The sequence below is a fragment of the Prionailurus bengalensis genome, chromosome B1, assembly GCF_016509475.1.
Source record: "Prionailurus bengalensis isolate Pbe53 chromosome B1, Fcat_Pben_1.1_paternal_pri, whole genome shotgun sequence".
Classification (NCBI taxonomy): Eukaryota; Metazoa; Chordata; class Mammalia; order Carnivora; family Felidae; genus Prionailurus; species Prionailurus bengalensis.
Genome location: NC_057344.1, coordinates 110,451,951 through 110,476,489, shown reverse-complemented (window position 1 = coordinate 110,476,489; position 24,539 = coordinate 110,451,951). Strand labels below are relative to the sequence as shown.

At 34.9% G+C, this 24,539-nt stretch overlaps 1 protein-coding gene across 21 annotated transcripts in view; it reads right to left on the bottom strand.

Annotated features, from left to right (window-relative positions):
• The window catches only part of CAMK2D (calcium/calmodulin dependent protein kinase II delta), a 316,290-nt gene that overhangs the window by 89,606 nt on the left and 202,145 nt on the right, over positions 1-24,539 (bottom strand). For 14 of the 21 annotated variants that reach the window (XM_043569767.1, XM_043569809.1, XM_043569848.1 and 11 more), the window contains exons 5-6: positions 3,286-3,351; positions 106-178 (exon numbers count right to left, since the gene is read on the bottom strand). In XM_043569767.1, the coding sequence (XP_043425702.1) occupies positions 106-178; positions 3,286-3,351 (139 nt within the window). The remainder of the gene's footprint in view (positions 1-105; positions 179-3,285; positions 3,352-24,539) is intronic. The other 7 variants (XM_043569774.1, XM_043569911.1, XM_043569793.1 and 4 more) reach the window with 1 other exon arrangement.

Genomic DNA, 24,539 nt, shown 5'->3' with positions numbered 1-24,539 from the left:
GGGAACCATTTTAAATACCCACCCTCTGCCCTTTCCCCAGAAATAAAACAAACAAACGAAAAAAAAACCTCCTTTGATTCAGATTTATGGACTCCATATACTGACCTTCAGGTCCCTGTGAACTATGCCATTTAGGTGACAATGATTTACACTTTCTAGAATCTGCTGTATACAATGACTGTAAAGATACAAGGGCAGAATGGAAGGGAGAACATTTTAAAGGTACATAATCACATTGAATACAAAATAAAATGAAAGTTAAAACGAAACAAACAAACAAACAAAAATTATATTTTCACAACATATTTTTAGCTTTACATTGGAATTTAATAACGCTGAATAAAGCTAATTCTGGTTCTAACAAAAATGACATCCAACATAGAGTTTGTGACATGTTCAGACAAAACAATTTGAGCTGTGTGTTTTTTTTCATTGCAAGTGTACATATTAAATCACTTGTATACAGAAGTCAAAATTTCCATATTCAAGGAGAAAAATTCATAAATATTCCCATAATGCTCTGGGAAATTCCTTTAGCAATATAAAATTTATGAGTATTTCTCATACACATCTAAACTGTTTAAAATCTGAGGTCACAATTAAACATAGGTGTTGAAACAAGAGGGTAAACACAGATGAAGTGGCAGGTGAAACGAGGGTTAAAAAAATGGAGGGACACATTTATCATTTTGACTTAGGACTGGTGCTTCTTGTAGAATATGTTAAGAGGAAAACCAATGCAAGTCTCAATAACAGAGGGAAAATTTCAAGTAAACCCACGACATAAAATAAATCCCTCTTCAGGAGAGGCATACTCCGGAGAAGGGCTAGGAACTTACGAAAAAAAAAAAAAAAAACTTTTTAATACCCTGGCACACTAGTAATTGTTAGATACATTTCCATACACCTCAGTGAAGGAAAACTTTTGCTTATACAATGTCAAAAAGTACAATTTATACTATTCTTATTAAAGGCTCGCTGATGTCAAACAGATTGCTAATAAAGGGGATAAATCATTGATTGGCACCTGTAAGGTCCCATGAACTGTCATCTGACATAAAATAATAGAGATCACACTGATGTATTTTGTACAAATTTACTGTGCAATTCAAATACAGGTTATGTATAGAGGTATATTCACTAACAAACATTTTAATAAGGACATTTCAACCACTTAATGTACAAAATAATATTACTCCAAAGTAAATCCTTGAATTATAAAAAGTAATCACCATCTGATTTCTTACAATGTGAATGTAAAAAAAACATCACTGTGGTTATGATTTTCCAATGCTAACTCTATAAAGAGTACCATTAAAGGGGCTAAAAAGTGGCTAAACATCGTTTACTTTTTGACTATAAAGGTTATTTGAGTGTGTGTTGGTAATTATTTTTTAAATCCTATGAATTTTTTCCCTTCACTTTGTATTACTTTTTAGAAATATTTCACTTTCTCTTCAACCGCAGGTGTAAGTCATCAGGTTTAATGAATAATGCAAAATAAAGAAGTAAACAATAATTCAAATTAAATGAATTACATCATTTTTTGCTAGTGAGAATGGATTCAATTCTTAAGTTCTTGAGGACTAGTAAGGAAAGACTTTTTCTTTATGTTTGTACATGGGAAGATTTGTTCCTTCTCCTTGATTTTGTTGTAGGACCTATCCTAAAAATTAACTTATAGTAAAATCCAAAACTTAATAGAAACATGCATATAAAATGATCCAACTTATAGGGTCTACCCTGTTATCTGTATGGTTCTTCAATAGTGAAAACAGTTTCTATTTTAATTTCAACCAATATCTTTCAAACATAATAACCTATTTTACATAACTTTAAATAGCAAAATAAATGTAATTCCCTAACTTGTTTACTACCTTAGTTAAAATTACTACTCTCTTTGGGCAAGTGGGCAAATAGCTAATTGCGAGGCTGCTCTGAAGCCTCTTTTCAGGGGCCGAATGTAAGAAATGGGATAAACTGAACAAGTGGTGATTCACTCATCATAGTATAAGGGACATGGAAGTTTCTATTTGACTTTGGCAGTAAAAATTCCATTAAAAAATTAGCATGTAGTCATGTACAGATAAGGTTCACAGAATGTCATAAACTGGCATTAAACCAAGAAGATTAATTAGAGATTTGCAAGTGAGCATGTGTATGCATGTGCTGCTTTGAAGGGATGGGGAGGGAATCGGCTATCAGCTGACTATCTGCTGAGGGCAGGCTACTGTGGGATTAGTAAGCGTTAGGAAGCTCTGACAGCATTAGAGAATGGGGGCAGACAATAAGTAACTGAATTTTCAGAATATCTCATTTACATGGCTAATATAGAGTCAATTGCTCAAGGCTAGAGTTTTCAAAATAAGTGCCAACTACTGAATATGTGTAAAGAAACATCAAGGAAAACTAACATGATACAGTCTAAGTAGTACCTAGGCAAGTAAATTAATGTTACTTCAAAAAGGTTGCCTTTGTGCAGCCTAGGAAGTTTCAAATGAGAGAAAATATACAGTATAGCCACTGTTAAAGATGACGACAATTAACAAGATTGGGAAATATAGAACCCTCTGAAATACCTGAATAAATATTTTTCATATGAGAGTTCCAAAAGCTATCCTGGAATTTCCAAAGAGTTAAACAGCTAATAAATGCTTTAAGGAGACCACTTGGGCTTTTGTACTCTATTTCTTTTTATGCTCTCTGATTAGACATGGGCTGTTCAGTGGAATGGTCTATGATGATGGAAATGTTCTATATCTGCTATCTTCAACTGGTAGTCACTAGCACTTAAGGCTATTAAGCATTCAAAATGTAGCTAGTACAACTGAGAAACTAAATTTTTTATTTAACTTTAATTTTGACGGATTGAAATTAAAATAGCCATGTGACACTAGGGACTACCATCATGGGCAGCTCAGGATCTAGAGACTAGAAGATCTTAATCTTTTATCTCTTAACTTTGCTAAAAGAGTACATCTCTTTAGCAGAAGTCATTCCCAATACAGTGTATATTTTATTATTCATTTTTAAAAGACTAACTGTAGATGCTAGATAATAACAAAATTTAGACCAGATTCTAATTTTTTCCCCAAACCAATTATTTTGGAAACATTAAGAGAGACAAATAGCAATTAAGAGGGACTCATTTATGAGAAGAAGTCCAAGATGGTTTTATGAGAGTCTCATAAATACTAAGGGTTATGATATATTTATAAAGAGATATATTGAGCAAGTGTCATTTGAATGTTGAGTCTTGTATCTTGCTCAGGGCAAGTCACTTACCTGGCATCAGCTTCACTGTAATATTCTCTCGCCACTATGTCTTCAAACAGTTCACCTCCAGTAACTCTGTAAAGATAATCAAGATATTGTCATTAAAAATAATAATAAGCATCAATAGATTTGCACCATGTTCATATAGAATTTTTTTCAGATTGTTTTGAAAATTATCAAAACAAAGGATTTTAAGACACTACATTACAGATTTCATAACAATCTATACTAATCTAAACATTTCCATCTTTTCTACATATCTTTGTATCACTAGATCCTGAGGACACAATTTTCTGTATACCAAAACCATATTCAGAGATATCTCTTCCACAAATAATCTCTATGAAACTCTTCATTTTAATTCTCCCAATATTAACTAAGGTCTGATGAAGTGTGGTGAACAGTTTAAAAATATTTTCTGAACAATAAGAGAAGACACTTACTACTCAAGGCTATAGAGTATGCATTTGTAGTCTGCATCTCTCTGAACGGACTTGCTTTTTAGACTGCAGTACACATGACTTTATGGGCTAGAGGTGGCCTTATAAAATACATATTGCTTTTGGGCTGAGTGCTAGATTTTCTTTGTAAAGCACCCCAATTTCCTTTATGCTCCATGTATTTGCCAGTCAACACAGACTTAGGGATTTTGGCAACTTGATCTCTTGCCAACTAAGAAGTCATATCTGTCAGCCATCTTTAAGTGAAGAGTTTCCCATAACTCAGCAACTGGATTTAGTTACTCTACAAAGCACATTCAAACCAATGCTCTGTATATACGTAAATGTAACTATCTTTCGGATCCGTTACTTCTCCAGGTCCAAAAGACTGTTGTTCTGGGGCTAGAATTCCCTAACCAGTGATTTTCTGGCTTAGGCTCCCCCCTCAAATATATGTTTTTAATGTGATTTTTTTTTAGCAAATTTTAAAAATATGGAAGTGTACCAAGTACCCCCTTGTCCCTCAACCCCAATTCCACCCTCTGGAAAAAAAACTAATTTTAACTTTATGTATATCATTTCAATTTTCTGTGTATCTTTAAATATACTTGTACCCTTGCAAACACAAAGAAAACATTTTTTTTTTCCTCACAAAAGTAGAATCATGCAATATAGGTAAATTATTAGGCTACTTCTGTTTTTTCATTTCACTTAAGGTCATGGGCACCATTTTGTGTAAGAAGTCTTTTCCCTATTTAATAAATAGACATATGCATATGTGTGTATGAGTCCAGGCCAACTGCCTTCCAAAGTGGTTGTTACCCACCCCTACGCAAACATCATGAAGGTACCGACAGTTTTTTCCCAATTAAAAAAAAAGTTAGAAAAAGTTATCTCACGTTAATATTTCTTGATTATTAGTGACGTGAACCATTTTCTCATGTATCAGCCATTTCCTAATCTATTAGGATATGGCTTGATTTTAAATTTCAACTTTGGAGTTTAATGTTGTAATAGATAACATTTGGTTACCATGTGCTACACAGTGTACTAAGCATATTAACTCATAAATCCTTGTAATTATTGTCTGCGATGGGTTTTACCACTAGCTCAGTTTACTGATGAGAAAATGAAGGTACAGAGAAGTAACTTGCCTAAGATTATACAGATATAAGTGGCACAGGCGGGCCATCCATTCCATAGTTCCTGCTCTCAATCACCACACAACATAGCCATTCCAATAATTACACTGTCAATCTTTCCACAAGTTTAGAAGGCATGAGTGATTTGAAAAAGCACTGGGTAAAGTTATAAATCTTGGTGTGTACATTATGGAAGGAGAAATAAATTTGCTCTTCAGATAGCTCTTTTTTCTTTCTGGTTTTCACTTGCTTTAATAAGTTCTGAAATAACACCAAATGATAACATGTTCCAGAGATCACCATTTATTATTTTCACCAAATGATAACATGTTCCAGAGATCACTAGTTACTATTTTCTTTTGGATTTTCCTTTCCTAATGGAAAAGATATAATACTAAAGACTTTTAACATGTCTGAAAGCTTATGCAACTTTGACTCCTCTCCATTGCATTCTGGATATTTATAAGTCCTTTAATGCTAGAGTCACTATTTTCAGTCCTATTGTTTTTACAAATAAAATGTGCATCTAAAATTATTTAAAGCTTCATATGGGCTTGTTCTGAAAACCATGGTTACATGTACATGTGATTTCATTTAATAGCTCACCTAGGTTTTTTCCCCAGTTAGAATTACAATAATAATGCAATCACATAAATTATAATACAAAATAATTAAATAATAGACAGATGATACTTCCAACAAACCATTATTATCCCTATAATAACAGTTTTGTAGGATTTCTTCCTTTGAATGAATATGAGTAGGTAAATATGATATATAACCATATTTATCTTTTTTTTGACCACAGGTACCTAGAAAATCTGCATTACAAACAAGTGTGGTTTGTGAAATGTTACCAAATATCGATTAAAAAGCTTATTGACATCAATGATATTGCTGCTTATAGTAGCTCCTTAAATATACTGTATATTCCAGAAGAAGCTCCGTAAGTATAGTATATATTCCAAGAGAATTGTCATATCTTAAATCACTAGGATTCATAACTTACTGATCTTTTTTCTAACCCCAAATATTTATTCAATTAAGGAGTACTGAAGTAATGATTAAATGAATTAACAAGTCAGAAAACCATGCTATTCATCTACTCTAAGTCTGGACTTTACACACACTTAAAAAGGAAAAAAAAACATTAAAATTTATATATGGCAATAGGTTTTATTTCTTAAGGTGTTTTTATTTAAAGAAGACTATTAAAAACACTTAGGGCCTAGCATTCTAGTAATTTTCAATGAACCATTCTAGCTGTTAAAGAAGTTTAAGGGGTAGAGTTTTATTTTGAATTAAGCATCTCTGACAGCACTCTTTCTCATTTTCTAACATTCATTGTTCCCATTATTTAAAAACATCCTTGTGCAAATGAAACCATTTTTATCATTTCTGTTGTATGTATGATAAATGGGAAGGTAAAGATGGAGTTCTAATAGAACATGTTGCCTTGAAGATAAACTATTGAATTTTCTAATATTAACATATTTCTATACTGACATTATTGTTTAATGGAGTGCAAAATTAAGCAGTAGTTACAGATTGAAAATTTGGGGCGTCTGGGTTAAGCATCTGACTTCAGGTCATGATCTCAGCGCTCCTGAGTTTGAGCCCCACATCAGGCTCTGTACTGACAGCTCGGAGCCTGGAGCCTGCTTCAGATTCTGTGTCTCCCTCTCTCTCTGTCCCTCCCCCACTCATACTTTCTTTGTTTCTCAAAAATAAACATTAAAAAAATTTAGCATGCTATATAAAATTTCATACAAAGTCAAATTGAATCAGCCTCATGAATAAAGTGTTCATTAACTAATTCAAACTTCTGTGAATAAATTAATGTTAGAGTTCTGTTATTAAATGAGGCATATTAATTATATATTTTTAGCATTAATTGCCTTTTATGAATTTCTAGAACATTAGGGGTCACAGGGAAAAATAAGATAATCCTGGAATCATGAAAAGATGAGACTTCACATATCAAAAAAGATAAATACTTTTGTTGCTGCTATTGTTATTTGTAGAGATGTTGATTCATTCTGTGTTATCCAGCAGAATGAACTGTCGTTTTGTTCCTGGTCTATAGATTTATGATTTATATCAGAAATCGTTGAAAGTAGTTCTATAATGAATGAAACATTTATAAAATTTCATGAGGATTACAGCCTTGACTATGAGTCTAAGCAGATAGTAGAGTCCAAAACTGGGCTCTGGAAGAACAAATGGTGCCACTAGCAGTCACTGTCTGTCACCTGCACTACTGCAATAGCCTCTTAATTGGCCCTACTTCCTCTCCTGCTCCTCTGCCATCAGTTCTCCAGAAACCAGCTTTAAATGTGCTTCATATTTTGTCCCATGACTATAGGAAGCCCTTTAAATAGCTGTCCGGTGATACTGGACATGACCTTCAAGTCTTTGCCAAATTTGTACTCTGCCCATCTCTGACCCTCCTTGGCACCCCTTCTCCATCCTACTCCAACCACAATGGCCTTCCTCCAGTTCCTCAAGTGCACCAAAATCCTTCCCATTCCTGGGCCTTTTCACATGCTTGTCTCTCTTCCAGGATATTCTCAATCTGGAATACTTCTATTCTCAATACCTCTATTACTGGGTGACTCTTAAAATTTGGCTTAAATTTTATATCCTCAGACCTCCACTCATCTACATTATCTTATCCCCCTAGAACCCTGTGTTATTCTTCATAACACTTATCACCAATATAATTATGTGTTCATTTATGTACTCATTTGCTTAATGTTTGTCACTCTACTAGTATGGTAGCTCTGGGAGGGTAAAATCTGTTGTGTTTTCACTATAAAATAATCAGAGCTGAGTCATAGTGCCTTTAACAAGCTCATTAAATGCTCTCAAGTGAATGATTCCAGAGTTTTATATCTCAGAGAGAGGCATATGTGGGAGATGATCATATGTCAGTGCATTAAGGTGGGTATTCTTCATATATCACTAACCATTATATTTTGATAAGAAGGTAAGGATTTTTCAGGCAGTTTCCCCCTACAAAATCATATATTTCGGTCCTGGATCTTGTAGTATCTTTCCCACAAGATAGAGTTTGTCTATGAAATAATCCTGTCTGATCACAAATGTAGAAGAATTTGTTGAATTCATTATAAGTCACATAACTGGACTGGAGATTGAAAAGGGAATGAAAGCATGGTGTTTTACAATCTGGGGAAGAAATGTGTAACATTTCATTTTTTAAAGAACCGAACCTATGCCTCTTGTTACCAAAATTAAATACAGAGAACAAGAACATTTATTTGTCCAACTTCATTTGACATTATGACTCTCTCATAGGTTCGGAAACATAAGTTCCTGGTGGATGACCACTGTTTCAGGAAGAGTCAAGTGGTGTAACCATGACACAAGCAGAATCACATGTGTCATCCAGTCCTGTTAAAGCTACAATGGTGGGCATGGGGGGCAGCTGATGCAAACCGAGGAGGGAGGGATTACAAGCATAACCCTGGCTTCATTTTTAATACCATTGTTGGTATCTTATTTAGCCAAGATCAACTTCTTATATAACCTATTTTCTAGCTGGATATCTAGTATTTGATGACACCTCTGAAGTAGTGTATTACCTGAAGTTGTTCAGAAATGATTTTCTGAATGAATTCCAAATTGGATGATGGGAATTTTGAAAGGCTGGAAGTTTGCTTTACTAGAAGGTCCAAAGAGTTTCTTATTGATCCTGATGTAAATAGGTTTGCTGAGTCATAGTAAGAATAACAATTTAGATGATAAAACTGAGGCAGGCCATTGAAACTGATTCCATTCAAAAATGATTCTGGCCAGGAAGGGAAAGGCAAAACACTGGGAGAGGCACACTTTGGGATATCAGACACAGGACAGACATTCACAGGTACCATCCAACATGTGGTCATTCAGCAGAGTTGGGGAGTGGAGTGGGATGGCAAGGTTCCAAATCCTTCAAAGGAGCACTTACTTTATTCTTGTTTTTCTGCCTAATCTGTGATTACTGAATCTATCCTTTCAATATCACTCTGGATTTCATTTTCTCTCATCTTATTCTACTTTATTCTTGATACCTTCTGTATCCTCCCACAATCCCCAACTCCTGCCAACCCTGCAATTCCTTTCTCATTTCATCTTTCACAAATGCATGTGGAAAATATGAACCACTATCAAAAGTTCATATTCTTAAAACTGTTTTTTCTATTCTATGACCAAGAAAAAGCATGAATGAAAACAACACTGCTAACCACAATTAATTGGGCACAGAGAATAAAGAAAAAGCAGAAATGGATGGGTTATTTTTGTTCTGTTAATATTACTGACCTCCCCAAATGAGCAAATCAGCCATTAAGCTTATTATATAATCTCTGTGTGTGTGATTCAATAAACTGCCTTAATCTAGGATTGTGTGATTGTTTAAACACTCAGGCAATGTATTCCAAAGATGTGCATAACAAAATGAATGCTTCTTGAAGGCAAGGAATAAATTGTAAAGCTATACATTAAAAAAAAATTGATGCAAATTAAAACCACAATGAGATACCCACTCACAGCCATTAGGACAGCAGATAGGAGAGGAGAGGAGAGGAGAGGAGAGGAGAGGAGAGGAGAGGAGAGGAGAGGAGAGGAGAGGAAAAGGAAAGGAAAGGAAAGGAAAGGAAAGGAAAGGAAAAGGAAAAGGAAAAGGAAAAGGAAAAGGAAAAGGAAAGGAAAGGATAGGGGGAAGGAAGGAAGGAAGGAAGGAAGGGTTGGTGAAGATGTAGAAAAGTGGTAATGTAAAATGGTACAGCTGCTGTGGAAAACTGTACAACAGTTCCTCAATAAATTAAAACTATAATTACCACACACCCATCAATTCTATATCTAGGTATATACTCAAAAGAACTGAAAGCAGGGTGTTGAAGAGATATTTGTACATCCATGTTCACAACAGCATCATTCATGAAAGTTAAAACATGTAAGCAAACCAACTATTCATTGGAAGATGAACAGAGAAGCAAAGTGTGGTACCTATAGACAATGAAATACTGTTCAGCCTTAAAAAGGAAGGAAATTCTGCCATATGCTATAACATAGATGAATCTTGAGGACATTATGCTAAGTGAAGTAAGCCAGTCACAAAAAGGCAAATACTGTATGATTTCATGAGGTACTTATAGAGGTCAAAATTAGAGACAGAAAGTGGAATTATAGTTGCTAGAGATTCAGGGGAGAAAGGAATATGGAGTTATTGTTTAATGGGTGCAAAGTTTCAGTTTTGCAAAATGAAAAGAGTTCTGGCGATGGATGGTGATGATGGTTTCATGACAATGTGAATGAACTTAATGACACTTCACTGTATACTTAAAAATGGTTAAGATAGAAAATTTTATGCTATGTGTATTTTACCAATATAAAAGCATCAAACCAAAATGTTTGATGATGATGATAAGGATGATGATGATGATGATGATGATGATGATGATGATGAAAACATAAAGAGTATAATTTAATGAAGACTACTACAAACTGCTATTTCTTATTTCTTCTGTGGGTTCCAGAGGGCTTTAGAAAATTATCCTTACCATAATTTTAAAAGCTAATAATAAATAGCTCTATATCAGCCAGTTAATAAAATTGACAATTTGTTTCACTTTTAGGCATCATGGTCAAATAGAGAATGAAGTGAATTCAATATTTTGGTTTGATATTAACCAACTGTGTGAGGTCAGGTCAGGCTAAAACTTTTCTCAGCTGTATTTTGCCTATTCATAAATTGCAAAAAGAAAAGATAGCCTTTTTCCCCATTCACACCCATGACCAGATAAAGGTTGTGTAATCTGTGTTTTACACAAAGGCACAAATCAAGGGAGAAAGGGAGGGCTGTAATCCAACCCTATTCCACTCATTAAGCAAAGTGCCCATACCAGAAGCTTTTTCTTTTTTTTTTTTAAGTTCATTTATTTATCTTGAGAGAGAGAGAGAGGGAGAGAGGGAGAGAGAGAGAGAGAGGGAGAGAGGGAGAGAGGGAGAGAGAGAGAGAGAGAGGGAGAGAGGGAGAGAGAGAGAGAGAGGGAGAGAGAGAGAGAGAGAGAGAGAGAGAGAGAGAGAGAGCAAGAGCAGAGGGGAAAGGGAGAGAGAGAGGGAGAGACAGAATCCTAAGCAGGTTCCCCACTGTCAGAATGGAGCACCACATGGGGCTCAAACTCATGAACTGTGAGATCATGACCTGAGCTGAAATCAAGAGTTGGATGCTTAACCAAATGAGCCACCCAGGCACCACACCAGCAGATTTTTCTAAAGGCACAGAAACACCAACAGACTAATGGTGACTCTGTCTATGTTTGACAAAGTTCCATGAGTACTTTAGTTCATATAATCCCCGACTCACCAAGATATGCCTTTGAAATACCCAAGGACATTCATTGAGGCACCCAAGGTGTTCTCATTCTGGAAATATCAAATTTTAGAGTAAATGATCTTTCTTTCGTGTGTGTGAGGTATGAGACATTTATAGAATCCTTTATAAGTCCTTATGGAAATTTTAAAATTAAATTTAGGGCTGTGCAAGCTATGTTTTGGAGACCAAAAGAATTGTTTGCCTCTCTCATGTCTTATCATGGTACGTATCTTTTCTGACTGGAGACTGGTCTACTAAGTAAGCGACAGCTTACCTCTTTGGTAGTTGATAACTTGCAATTACATAGCTTTGCACCAGTCCTACACTTAGCTCACCAAAATCCTGCTTGGCATGCACACATATACTATGAGGATGGATGAATTGATATAATATGCTCAACTCTTCAAAAGAAGACATAACAATTGACATCACAGAACCTATGTACATAAAACAGAGTGTGTGTATATATATATATATATATATATATACACATTATATATAACATATATATTTAAAAAGATAATATATATTATATATACATTTAATAATACATATAATAAAAATATCCATATATATTTAAAAAGTTGTTTTTATATGTTTATAGCCAGCTGTTATTATATCATATACATAATTTTTTTATATACATATCACATATTTATAAAATCTCACTTGTAAAACAATATAGATACTTATTTTAAGAAGTGAAGGGAAAATTTCCAACACATACCAAACATCTTAACAAGATACCTGATACCCTATGCTTTAATGTACATAAAAATATAAAAAACCCCGAACAGAAAGAAAAACAATGACCATTTATAGATTTACATATATGCTGCAGATATTCTAAAGAAGTACAGGAGAATATTTACAAAATACATTTTGAAAAGAGTAGAAAATTACACCTATTTAGAAATAATTTGAGTACTATAGAGAAATTATCTATGAATTGCACAATTGAAATTTAGTAAATCTATCAGAAGGACTACTACATAAAAGATAAACTAAAACCTTGATACCTGTGCTATCACTTGTCATTCACTAGACTAAGTTTCAAACAATGCAATATGGACATGATTATTTTTATCTGCATATTAAAATCATTGCCATATTAAAATATCTTGTATTACCACAATTTTTGCTCATATTTTGTTATTATGCCTATGTAATCCCTAGAGAAAAATTATAATAACTTTTTAAAAGTTTGCTTGCTTGTTTACTTATTTTGAGAGAGAGAGAGGAAGAGATTGTGAGCAGGAGCAGGGCAGAGAGAGAGAGAGAAAGAGGGAGAGAGAGAGAATTCCAAGGCGGCTCTGCACTGTCAGTGCAGAGTCTGATGTGGGGCTTGAACTCACAAACCATGAGATCATGACCTGAGCTGAATCAAGAGTCAGATGCTTAACCAACTGAGCCACCCAGGCACCCTGAATTATAATCACTGCTTTAAAAATCTGCCATTAATTCTCTGATGAATATTACTAATTAATCTTCACCTTATAAACTACACATCAATAGCCTTTTTACTGATTTCTAAACAGTCTAGGAGTACTGCTGAGGTTATGCTGAATCTTCCTATGAATGTGAACTTTTCATTGTTAATGTCAAGGCAACTGCCTTTGACTGAAAAAAAAAAAAAAAAAAACCACCACAGCTAAAATTTGTTTCACAAGTTAATTGGGCTGAAACAGTTTTTGTGTCTCAGTAATTCATCTAAAAGTTGGTGTTAGTCACCAGAGCAATGAGCCTATATTTAGTCACAAAATGTTTAGATCATGTTGTAAAAGCAGCAAAGCCAGTGTAAATGATGAGTGAATTTATACCCCAAAGCTGAGACTTGAACGTATTTCTGACAAACGGTACTCCAGAAAGAATCCTAGAATAGAGGTGAAAGATGAGTCAAGCCAGTAATTTGATGATACATCCCTATAAGACATCAGACTTTTCAGGTCCTGGAACATTTGAGTTTTCCAAGATGACAGACAGGAGATCCTAGCATTTATCAGTCTTTAATACTCAGGAGAGCAACAGATTCTCTGCTGCAGAGGACATACTGTTAGTGTTGATCACACTGAGTGTCTAGATGTTTATAAAGGAAGGGCTTAAACTACCTGTAGCTGCCAGCTATTAAACAGTGCTTATTGTTTTGCGAATTGGGGGATAACAGAAGTTCTCCTACTGGAGCCAGTTAGAGACACATTTAGTTTCTTGGTTTTCTTTCTGATACCCGAATAACTTCATGGAGAGTTAAGCTTGTCACCTACACATCAGTGTCATTTATATACTAATTTCACAAATATTATTGAACTGTGTCTGTAATATGTATGAGGCTTGCCCATACTAAGAGATGTAAGGATATAAAGAATATATAAGGATATAAGGATATAGGTAAGAATACACACACACATATACATACATATATACGTACATATATATACATATACATACATATGTATATATACATACATGTGTGTATGTGTGTGTGCATATGTGTGTGTGTATATACATACATACATACATACATACATACATGGATATAAAGTTCTACCATCAAGCATTTGGACTAGTGGAAAAATCCAAAACATAAAATAAAATTAAGTTTCTATGGAATATGCTTTAACTAAAGCATAGGTTTATTTATAAAGCTAGGATCCTTAAGACATTGCAAATCAGGGAATCTTCTTAAACACAGGGGAAGTATGTGCACCCCTAAGTAAAAAAGCTTCTCCCAACACTCATCTTTTTGGAATCATAAAAGGAAGAAAAATTAGCACAAATGCAACATATGTGCACTCTATAAAAGCTTGCTGATGAATAAGCAGTTAAGTAACATCCACACTGGAGCATTTTATCAACTGATGTCCAACGCCAGTATGGACGGGAGTTCTTTCACATCTTGTCACTTATGGTGAATTCCTGCTACCTGCTTCACAGAGGGCTCCAGACCACTGTATCTGGATTAAGAAGTTATACCGTTTGTACCAACAATAAGCAAAATGAGAGGAATACATTCACAAAGGATAAGGGAAAAGAGAGGAAGGAATTATAATTTCTTTCTGAGGGTCAGTGGAAACTTCACAGAGGAGGTGCTATTTGAAGAGGAACCAACATAAATGAGGAAGAGTTATCCAGGAAGAAACATGGGACAGGAATGTCCAAGCAACATTGGGAGTTTAATGGAGAAAGGAGACAGAAAAGCAACAAAAGGATTGAAGTAGGAATCTCCATCTCCTCTTATTTTGTCTCAATATTTTTTCCTTCCGTTCTTCACAGTAAATATTCATGGTATACTTTACCACTAATGGGACTTCCAGAAGCTACATTCTTCCAAATGTTGTCAACTTTCCATTTTCTACAAGCATCCTTTTGGTAAGTGATTATATGACTATGAGATTATGCTTTCACACTGGAAACTAGTAGTAAGTTAATTTCTGGTGGCACAACATTTCCCCAAAGATCTGAATAAAGAATCATCCAATGAGAATAAAACAAAACAAAGCAAAACAAAAACTATTGTTTTTTTTTTTTTGAAAAGATAATGCTGGATTAATTTTTATCCAGTGTTATAGAAACAATTCCTCTTAAAGGGATGCCTAGGACAATAATTTCATTTTTTTTTTAAATTTTTTTTCAACGTTTATTTATTTTTGGGACAGAGAGAGACAGAGCATGAACGGGGGAGGGGCAGAGAGAGAGGGAGACACAGAATCAGAAACAGGCTCCAGGCTCTGAGCCATCAGCCCAGAGCCTGACGCGGGGCTCGAACTCACGGACCACAAGATCATGACCTGGCTGAAGTCGGAAGCTTAACTGACTGCGCCACCCAGGCGCCCCTCATTTTTTAAAAATTACCAAAAATTATTCTTGGTTTTATTCCCAACCTTTTTGATTTAGTCATTAATAAATAATTTAGTACTTGTTTCTAAGTTTAGCATTTTTTTTCTGTTTGTTTATTTTTTGAAAGAAAGAGAGAGAAAGAGAGACAGAGTGAGAAGGAGACAGAATCTGAAGCAGGCTCCAGGCTCTGAGCTGTCAGCACAGAGCCCGATGCGGGGCTGGGACTCACAGACCCCAAGATCATGCCTTGAGCCAAAGTCGGACATTTAACCAACTGAGCCACCCAGGTGCCCCTTCTAGGTTTGGCATTTAAGCTCATAAGTTTTTCTCCATGCTTCAGCTATGCTTCAGTACTATCAAAGTACTACTTATTATCAGACAACAAATTTCTTATTTTTTACTTGCATTTTTTAGCTGGGTCTGTGGAATATTAATGAATAGCTTATTGCACATATGTATGCATACACTTGCAAACATACCCACTTGCTTAATAGGTTTGAAAAAATGTAGCCCCATTTACTCTGGTAATTTAATCTTATTTTTTATTGGCTATAAAACATTCAATGAATTTCAAAATGAAAAAATAAGCATCACAGTAAAGCTGCAGTAATTCAGATTAACTGGCTGGTCTAAAGAGCCATATTTCTTTTTTTTATTGAAGTATAATTGACATACCATATCCCATTGGTTTCAGGTGTACATCATAGTGACTCAATATTTTTATACATTACAAAATGCTCCCCACGATAGGTCTTGTTACCATCTGTCACCACACAAAGTTATTACAATATCAACTATATTCCCTGTGGCATTATAACTGGAAGTTTGTACCTCTTAATAAGTAGCCAAATTTCTGAATTATGAACATTTTTTCTAAGGAAAGGAAGATATATTTTATTTTAAATAAAAAGTAGTAAAGACTTCTTTGTCTATTTTGCAAGTAAGAGGTTCTGCCAAGGTTCCATTAAGAAATAGCTAAGAACCTTACATCAACATGAAAATTACCATGTTAAATGATGATTTGAAATCTTATTTACACTCACTTTCTTAGCATATTGCCTACTTACAATAGAAAGACATACCTAGGCCTAGACCATTCACATTACTGTCAATGGAAAAAAATATTCATTTACTCATGTATTTTTGTGTTACTTACGCCACCTTCTAAAGGGATGTGAGATAGCTTCTCAGATAATCTAAATTATCAGACTTCCTCACCTGAGCTCTAAGTACATATACCTATGTTTCTTATTCAGGCTAACATGCAAAAGAAGGAATAACAAATTTATACTTAATTGGCACCTACAAAAATCTTAGATTGCCTCCATTTTTTTTTATCACAACAGCTCAGGAAGACAAAATGAACTTGAATTTAATAATTGTTTGCTGAATCAAAAAAATATTTATTTGTTGCTTATTATGTGGAAGCCACTGTGTTAAGCACTTAATTTACTGAAGCTTGGCTTAGTCATTTGGTTCAATGGAATTTTTTTTTCAATAGACAATTAGGTTCTCAGGAACATAAAGCTTAATTTAATTCAGCCTTGCAAAGCTACAAACTCCTAATTCACAGTAAGTAGCAGTTTTATCACTATTCAACAGTAAGATAATATGATCTTTAGAATGTGGATTTGAAAATTAAAAAAAATTCTTACACAAACTATTTGTAGGAATCATTATTGAGAGCAATTCACTGCTGGAATACAAATGTTATAGTATAACACAAATCAGATTTAGTATGACCCTAAATGTAAAGCATGCTCAGACTCTCTGGATCTGGGTGTCTAAAGTATAATGTGTGGGTTTTCACTGAGAGATTTCTTCACTTTGTCTCTCACAGAAGCCTCACTCTAGTTTCTCTTGTGTATGCTTCCCTTCTCCCTGCCTCCAACTCCAGAGGAAAGAGGGTGTTGCACTAAACCATTTTGAGACCCTGAAAAGGAAACCCTAGTATGTTTCAATGTCTTCTTGCACTTCCAACTCTAAGATAGGTTGCTTGATGGACAGATTGCTGGATGGTGCTATCCTCCAGATCTTCAATGTTGGAGAAGGAGAAGGAAAGGTGATTCTCTAGGAGGTACTTTTTTGAAAACAATGGGATAAGAGGTGGTGGTAGAATTCTGTTTTAGATGTTCACTCAGTGGGTGTCTATTTAACTACATTATTCAAGCCTGGAGTATACTTGTATTCAACTCCTTACTACATAAACAGTAAGAATAAGCAAATTCAGCATAGTATCATATATCCCCAGAATATACTTAATATCAAGGTTCATATTTTACTTAAACCAATTTTCACATTAAGCAGTCCTTGGGGAAAAGGGGAGGAAAGAATTTAGTGAAAAATATCACAGGCTGTGGTAGTGTAAAAGGAAGCTAGCCTAGAATTTAAAAATTCCTTGGTGAAGCTATGAAATAGAGACGCCTTGTACAGATAGTTTCTTTTAAACTCCCACTTGTAAATTCAAATACCTACTTTTCATTTATAAAATGTAAATAAATATCTACTTTTCATTCATAAAACACTTTCTATAATAATTCTTTATATTGAAACTACTTTATTGCCTGGTAACCAAATTGGAAAAGATGAGCATCAAACAAGAAGATTTTCATACATATATGAATTCTCACCCTCTTAAGAAAAAACATCTTCCCCTGCCCTTGATTCTTTGAATGTGAAACATTTCAATTCCTGGACATGACTTTTCCTCTGTGCCCTTCACTCTTGCCATCATCCTTGAGTCTTTGACCTTAAGCCTACTATGCTCAGAGTATCATCTGTTGGATAAAAATGGGGCTATTCGATTTACAAAAGGAATTTCAGGTGATTTAAAAATTTCCCTTTAGAATGAAATCTTGCCATTTGCAACAACATGGATGGACCTGGAGCGTATTATGCTAAGCGAAATAAGTCAGTCAGAAAAAGACAGATATCATATGTTTTCACTCATATGTGGAATTTGAGAAACTTAATAGAAGACCATAGGGGGAGGGAAAGAAACATAAGTTACAAAGAGAGGGGGAGGCAAACCATAAGAGAGCCTTAAATACAGAGAAAAAACTGAGGGTTGATGGTGATAGAGGGTTGGGGAGGCAGGGAAAATGGCAGATGAGCATGGAGGAGGGCATTTTTGGGGATGAGCACTGGGTGTTGTATGTAAGTGATGTTAAGTAAACTCACAGAAATCTACTCCTGAAGCCAAGACTAACTGTATACACTATGTGTTACCTAACAAGACAATAAATTATTTTAAAAAAATTTCCTTTAGGAATTTGCTTTTTATGATTCTTAAAAGCTGCAAAATCACTAAACTTAGAAAGCATCTGAATTAAATTAAGAAATTCAAAGCTATGGTAATAGGAACTATTTAATGAAGCGTTATCCCTAATAGCAAAAGTTTAGAAAACAACCTAAATGACCATCTTCACAATAATGGGTTAATAATTATGATACAACAGTATGATGTTACACCAAAACTAAAATTATGAGGATGATGTATGAACATGAAAAATGTGTTTACAAGTGAAAGTATTAGAATACAGAATAATTCAGTATATTCACATCATTGCAAAAAATATAAATACATATGAGCTCTCCCTCATTTACCTGTAAAACAACCTTCTCCTTTGAAGCTTATGCTATCTGCCATATCACCATCTATCACTCCCTCATCGCTGTTACCCTTAGCATTATAAAAGGTCACTTCTAGCTTTCTCCCCCCATGTCCTGCTATCTACTATTTTTACTGACTTCACTGCCCATTTGGTCAGCCCTTCCCACATCTATTCTTTTAGTTCCTTGAAGCAGATTTGGGTGGTGACAAAATCAAAGCTGTGGACAAGGGTAGGAGTAGTTGATGTGAATTTAAAGTTAGAGTAAATAAATACCTATATTAGAATTTGTGACTACAGCATGTGATTTTTCCTCAAAAGGAATCCCTACCCCTTGACTCTTCCATGTTCTCATCTCTGGGCTTCTTCCTGATCTCGTTGATCTCCTCACCTAAACTCTACTCACCTTATATTGGGTTTCCCTATTACTTTTGACATTGACAACCAATAGTTCCACATTTCTTTGTTTCCATAATACTCTGTTCTTGGGAACTGCCTCCTATTTGTCTTGTTTATAAATACCCCCTTTTTTTTTCCAGGTACCTCCTTGGTGTTCAATACGAAATAAGGTAATTCCCTTGTGAAGATGATACATCTTATGATTTAAGCTAGCATGTGCATGCAATGAACATGAAACTTTGATGTCCCACAAGCATCTTAAATTCAATTAACTTCATTGCCTTTATCCCAAGACCTGCTGCTCCTTCCATATCCCGCATCTCATTGTGCACAAAGTCAACCAAGCCAAAATCCTGGCTAATCATCCTTGACTAATTTTGTCCACTTTTCTCCATAAATTGATAAGCTCTGTTAATTTCGTCTTTTAAATATTTCTTGATTCACAATACTTTTTTTTCCCCCATCCCTTCTACTGCCGTCATGACCACATAATCTCTCGACTGGAGAAATATATTGGTTTCATGACTGATCACTCTCCTTCCAATTGTATCTTCCTCCACATTGCAACCAGCATGATCTATCTAAAAGGCAAATCTAACCATGTGACTTCCCTGCTAAAAACTCTTCCATGGCTACCCATTCCCTATGTCAAGGCTTCTTATAGGTTTACCCTGTACATATGTGCATCAAGTGCAGTGTCAAGGTATCAGTGACCTTTTCCCAAAAAGCTAAGATTCACTGGCCTGGAGCATATAGTTTCTCAGACCTTGATGACCTAGCTCTCACTTGCAGAGCTCTCACTCCATAGCAACTACCTTGGACTTTGACTGTTTGCATTATGTTTCCATGTTTTGTAATATTATTCAATATTTTATTTTCCTTGAGCTTATGCTTTCTTCAAGAGAGAAGCCCTGGACTTCTCTAGGAAGGCTTCTCTAAAACCCACTCAGAATGCACTGTACTTGATTGAAATTTCATATGACACTAAGACCATCTGCTATGTACCTAAATCCCCAACTATATTTCAAAATCAAACATGGCAGGAACCATGTGTTGTTCATTTATTTGTGTATCCCCATGTCTAACACACAAGCCTATCACAATGCCTGAGACATATTAGTAGCTCAAAAGCATTACTGTGGAAGAAAAGGTGCAAATATGAAATCAGTTAAAACAGGGAAGCAGAATTATGGGTAATTTTTATTGCTAAAATTTCCCTTTAAAGGGGGAATTTTAAATTCCTGTCCTTCCAATCATTTGCACATTTATCCTTTTAACAAGTATTTACCAAGTGTCTGTGTATTAAAGCCTTTAAAAAATAGAAAATAAACAATATATTAGAACATCGTTAGGTATAAGCAAATATCCATGTGATATATAAAAAGATATCAATTGAAATTTTCAAAGCATAAATGCTTAGCTATTACTACAAATAAGTCAGTAGAAACGTCAAATGAAAGCAGTTAAAACATTTAAAGAGTCTTCAAAAAAATAACATGTAACCACAGGATGTGGTCAATCCCCAATCAGGCCACAAATATCTTGCCACTAGGTCACTAGATGCAGATAAGCCTGTGATTAGAAATGTTTTTAGCTGGTGCCACAGTGTGCTGGTTTGTGCAAGAGAACAAACAGGGTATGGGGTTAGTGATCAGACAGAGTCATGGCCCTATAAATTTATCCAATATACCAAATTAAAAAGGGTTCATGCAATATTTTTTTTTTGCCAAATGCCTGAATAATACCTTCCACATACAAATTATACAAGATTGTAAAAGAATACAAGAATCAGTGCATGCAAGGCAAATGCTACTGATCTTTACATCTTTGCCATGCAAATGACAGATTCATCCTAATGTTAGATCTAAATTACTTTTGGGAATGTTGAAAGATGTTGAGGAAAGATAGTGAAGTAGAGAAAGATTTTATGAACTCAGAGTTTGGCTTCCCACAGAATACAAAAATATAGCACTGGCTAGTAATGATCCCACATGTACCTCTGGGAGATTTTATTGCATTATTTAATATTCTGAAATACCAAATAGAATTTCTACATATTTTCCTCATCATAAAATATGTTTGAATGTCTATTACTCTGTGATGTTGTCACATTTTTCTTTGAATATTATTTTCAGTTTTGACTAACTATAGGAGAGATTCAGTCAGAAGATAGAACAATGGAGAGAAAGAAAGTTCTATCCAGAGAAAAGTAAAGAAGTCATCCTATGAATCTGAAACCACCTCTGTAATTCTGGCCTAGGTTGAGGAGCAGGGATTCCTTTCATTTAAATCCGTATTTTTTTTTCCTAAAGCTCTGAAAGTCCAACATTCTTTATACATTTGCAATATACATGTACAGTTCACTTTAAAAGGTCCAATTTACCCTCTCAAGATGACACTGATATTTCTCTCTTTCTCATTTGTTCTCACCGTTGTCCCAATAACAATCTTTTTTTTTTTTTTCTTTCTTTCTTTCCTGAACTCTCACAATATCCATTTTCCTCGCTTCCCTTCTGGCCTCCCATAATCCCTTTGCCACCCTACAGCAAGAGAGAGCTCTGTAAAATGAAATTAGATCATTTCATTTCCTAGCTTTAATCTCTCCAGGGTTTCCCACAGCACACAATATAACATCCAAATTCCTTTTCTTGCCCTACAAGGCCTTGTGAGCTCTGGCCCACACCTATGTTATGTGTTACTTTAGATCCCTGTGCCTTAGTCCTTGTGGTGTTTTAAACCACAGTGGCCTTCCTTCTGCTCCACACTGAGGTCATTTTTTCATAGGGCTGTGTCTATTGCTCGCTGTGGGTAGAATCTCTACTTCCAGATCTTTTCAATATTTAGGTTTCTGTTCCTGACACCTCATAGCAATCCTACCTAATCACCCCCTTTAAATCAGCCACGAGTCCCTAGTCTCTCACCATATATCATCCTGTTTTCCTCATAGCACTAAAAATAATCTAAAATTATCTGGCTGAGTTTACTTGTTTATTTACTTATTATCTATCTCCTCCTCTCCGACCTACTATAAGTTTTGTATTGTTCATCACTGTATTTCCAGGACTTGGAGGAGTATATGTAAATAAAAAGGCATAACATGTCTGTTGATTGAATTATCAGATTTCATTGATATTAAGATCAACCAGAAAAAGCAGATCAGAGCTAAAAAATAAACGTTATAACAAATCTGGATAGAATCTGAAATTAGCTAAAATGACAAGGTTAGAAGTTAGCCATCTTGTGTTAGAATTCTGTGTCCGCTATTTACTACTACTGTGTAGCTTAGGAGAATCATTTCATCTCTCTGATCTTCAGTGTCCTCTTTTATGAAATAACAAAAATATCTAGCCAATGTAAGCAATGAAGGAGTTAATATAGTTGCAGACCATAAATAGTGTCAAGTACACAGTAGGTACTCAATGAACATTAGATATAGTTATTGTTATTTCAATACAGTGAGTCCACTTTGATTAATAGATAGCAACCACATAACAAGTCACCATTGAGGTCTCAGATTTATAAATTTAGAAGTAGAAGTGATTTACAATAACTTGATATTTAAACCATAAGATTTATAAATAAAAATATCCATATAGTATGTTTAGAAATCTCTAATAATTTTTTGGGGGGTAAAGTTATTTTTTTATTGTGGTAAGTTATACACAACATAAAATTTACCCCATTACTCATTTTCAAGTGTGCAATCCAGTGGCATGAAATGCATTCACAATGTGCAACCATCAGCCACTATCCATTTACAAAAATTTTTATCATCCCAGAAGAACTCTCTACTGATTAAAAACTCCCCAATCTCTCCTCCCCCGCTCAGCCCTGTTTCTATGAATCTGCTTATTTTAGATATTTCATATAAGTGGAATGATACAATATTTGTCCTTTTACATCTGGCTTATTTCACTTAGCATATTTCAAAGGTTCATCCATGTTGTGGCATATACCAAAATTTCATTCTTTTTTAAGGCTGAATAATGTATGTATATAGTCTATTCATCTGTTTATCTGTTGATGGGCATCTGGTCTGTTTCCACTTTTTGGCTATTGTTAATAACACTGCTATGAACCTTGGTACATAAGTATCTGAGTCCCTGATTTCAATTCTTTTGGATATATACTGAAAAGTTAAGTTGCTGGATCATGTCCCAATTCTATGTTTAATTCTTTGAGGAACTGCCAAATTTTTTCCAAAGTGGCTGCACTACTTTCCATCCCACCAGCAATGCACAAGGGTTCCAAATTCTCCATATCCTTGACGCAATTGATATTTTCTGTTTTGTTTTATTTTCTTTTTATATTAGCCACTCTAATGTGTATAAAGTGGTATATCATGGTGGTTTTGTATTTTCCTTAATGATTAGTAATGTTGAGCATCTTTTCATGTACTTATTGGTTATTTTTATATCTTTTCAAAAATATCTATTCAAATGCTTTGCCCAATTTTGAATTGTGTTGTTTTTGTTACTGAGCTGTAGGAGTTCTTTATATATTTTAGATATTAATCCTTTATTAGATGCATGATTTGCAAATATTTTCCCCCAATCTCTGGATCATCTTTTTACTCTCTTGAAAGTGTCCTTTGAGGGGCGCCTGGGTGGCGCAGTCGGTTAAGCGTCCGACTTCAGCCAGGTCACGATCTCGCGGTCCGGGAGTTCGAGCCCCGCGTCGGGCTCTGGGCTAATGGCTCAGAGCCTGGAGCCTGTTTCCGATTCTGTGTCACACTCTCTCTCTGCCCCTCCCCCGTTCATGCTCTATCTCTCTCTGTCCCAAAAATAAATAAACGTTGAAAAAAAAATAAAAAAAAAAAAGAAAGTGTCCTTTGATACACAATTTTTTGACTTGTTATTATCTTTTTATTATAAGGGATACAAATGAATGATCAGGTGAAGAGGTACATAGGACAAGGTCTAAAAGAGTCCTAAGTGTAGAAGCTCCTGTCCCTGTGGAGTCAGATTGTGCCACCCTACCAGTACATCAATGGATACACATTTTTTTTTTTATGAAGTCCAATTTATCTCTTTTTTTTCTTTTGTTGCCTGTACTTTTGGTGTCATATCCAGGAAATCACTACCAAATCCACTGCCATGAAGGTTTTCTCCTGTTTTCTTCTAAGAGTTCTACGGTTTTAGCTCTTACATTTAGGTCTTTGATCCATTTTGAGTTAAATTTTATATATGGTATAAGACAAGGGTCCAATTTCATTATTTCGCATGTAGATATCCAGTTATTCTCTAATGATTTTGGCTATGTGGGAAAATGACTAAAAGGGCTATCAAAGTTTGTATATATTTGCAGAGACAGAGAAAGACAGATACCATATGTTTTCACTCTTATGTGGATCCTGAGAAACTTAACAGAAGACCATGGGGAAGGGGAAGGAAAAAAAAAGTTACAGAGAGGGAAGGAGGCAAACCATAAGAGACTTTTAAAAACTGAGAATAAACTG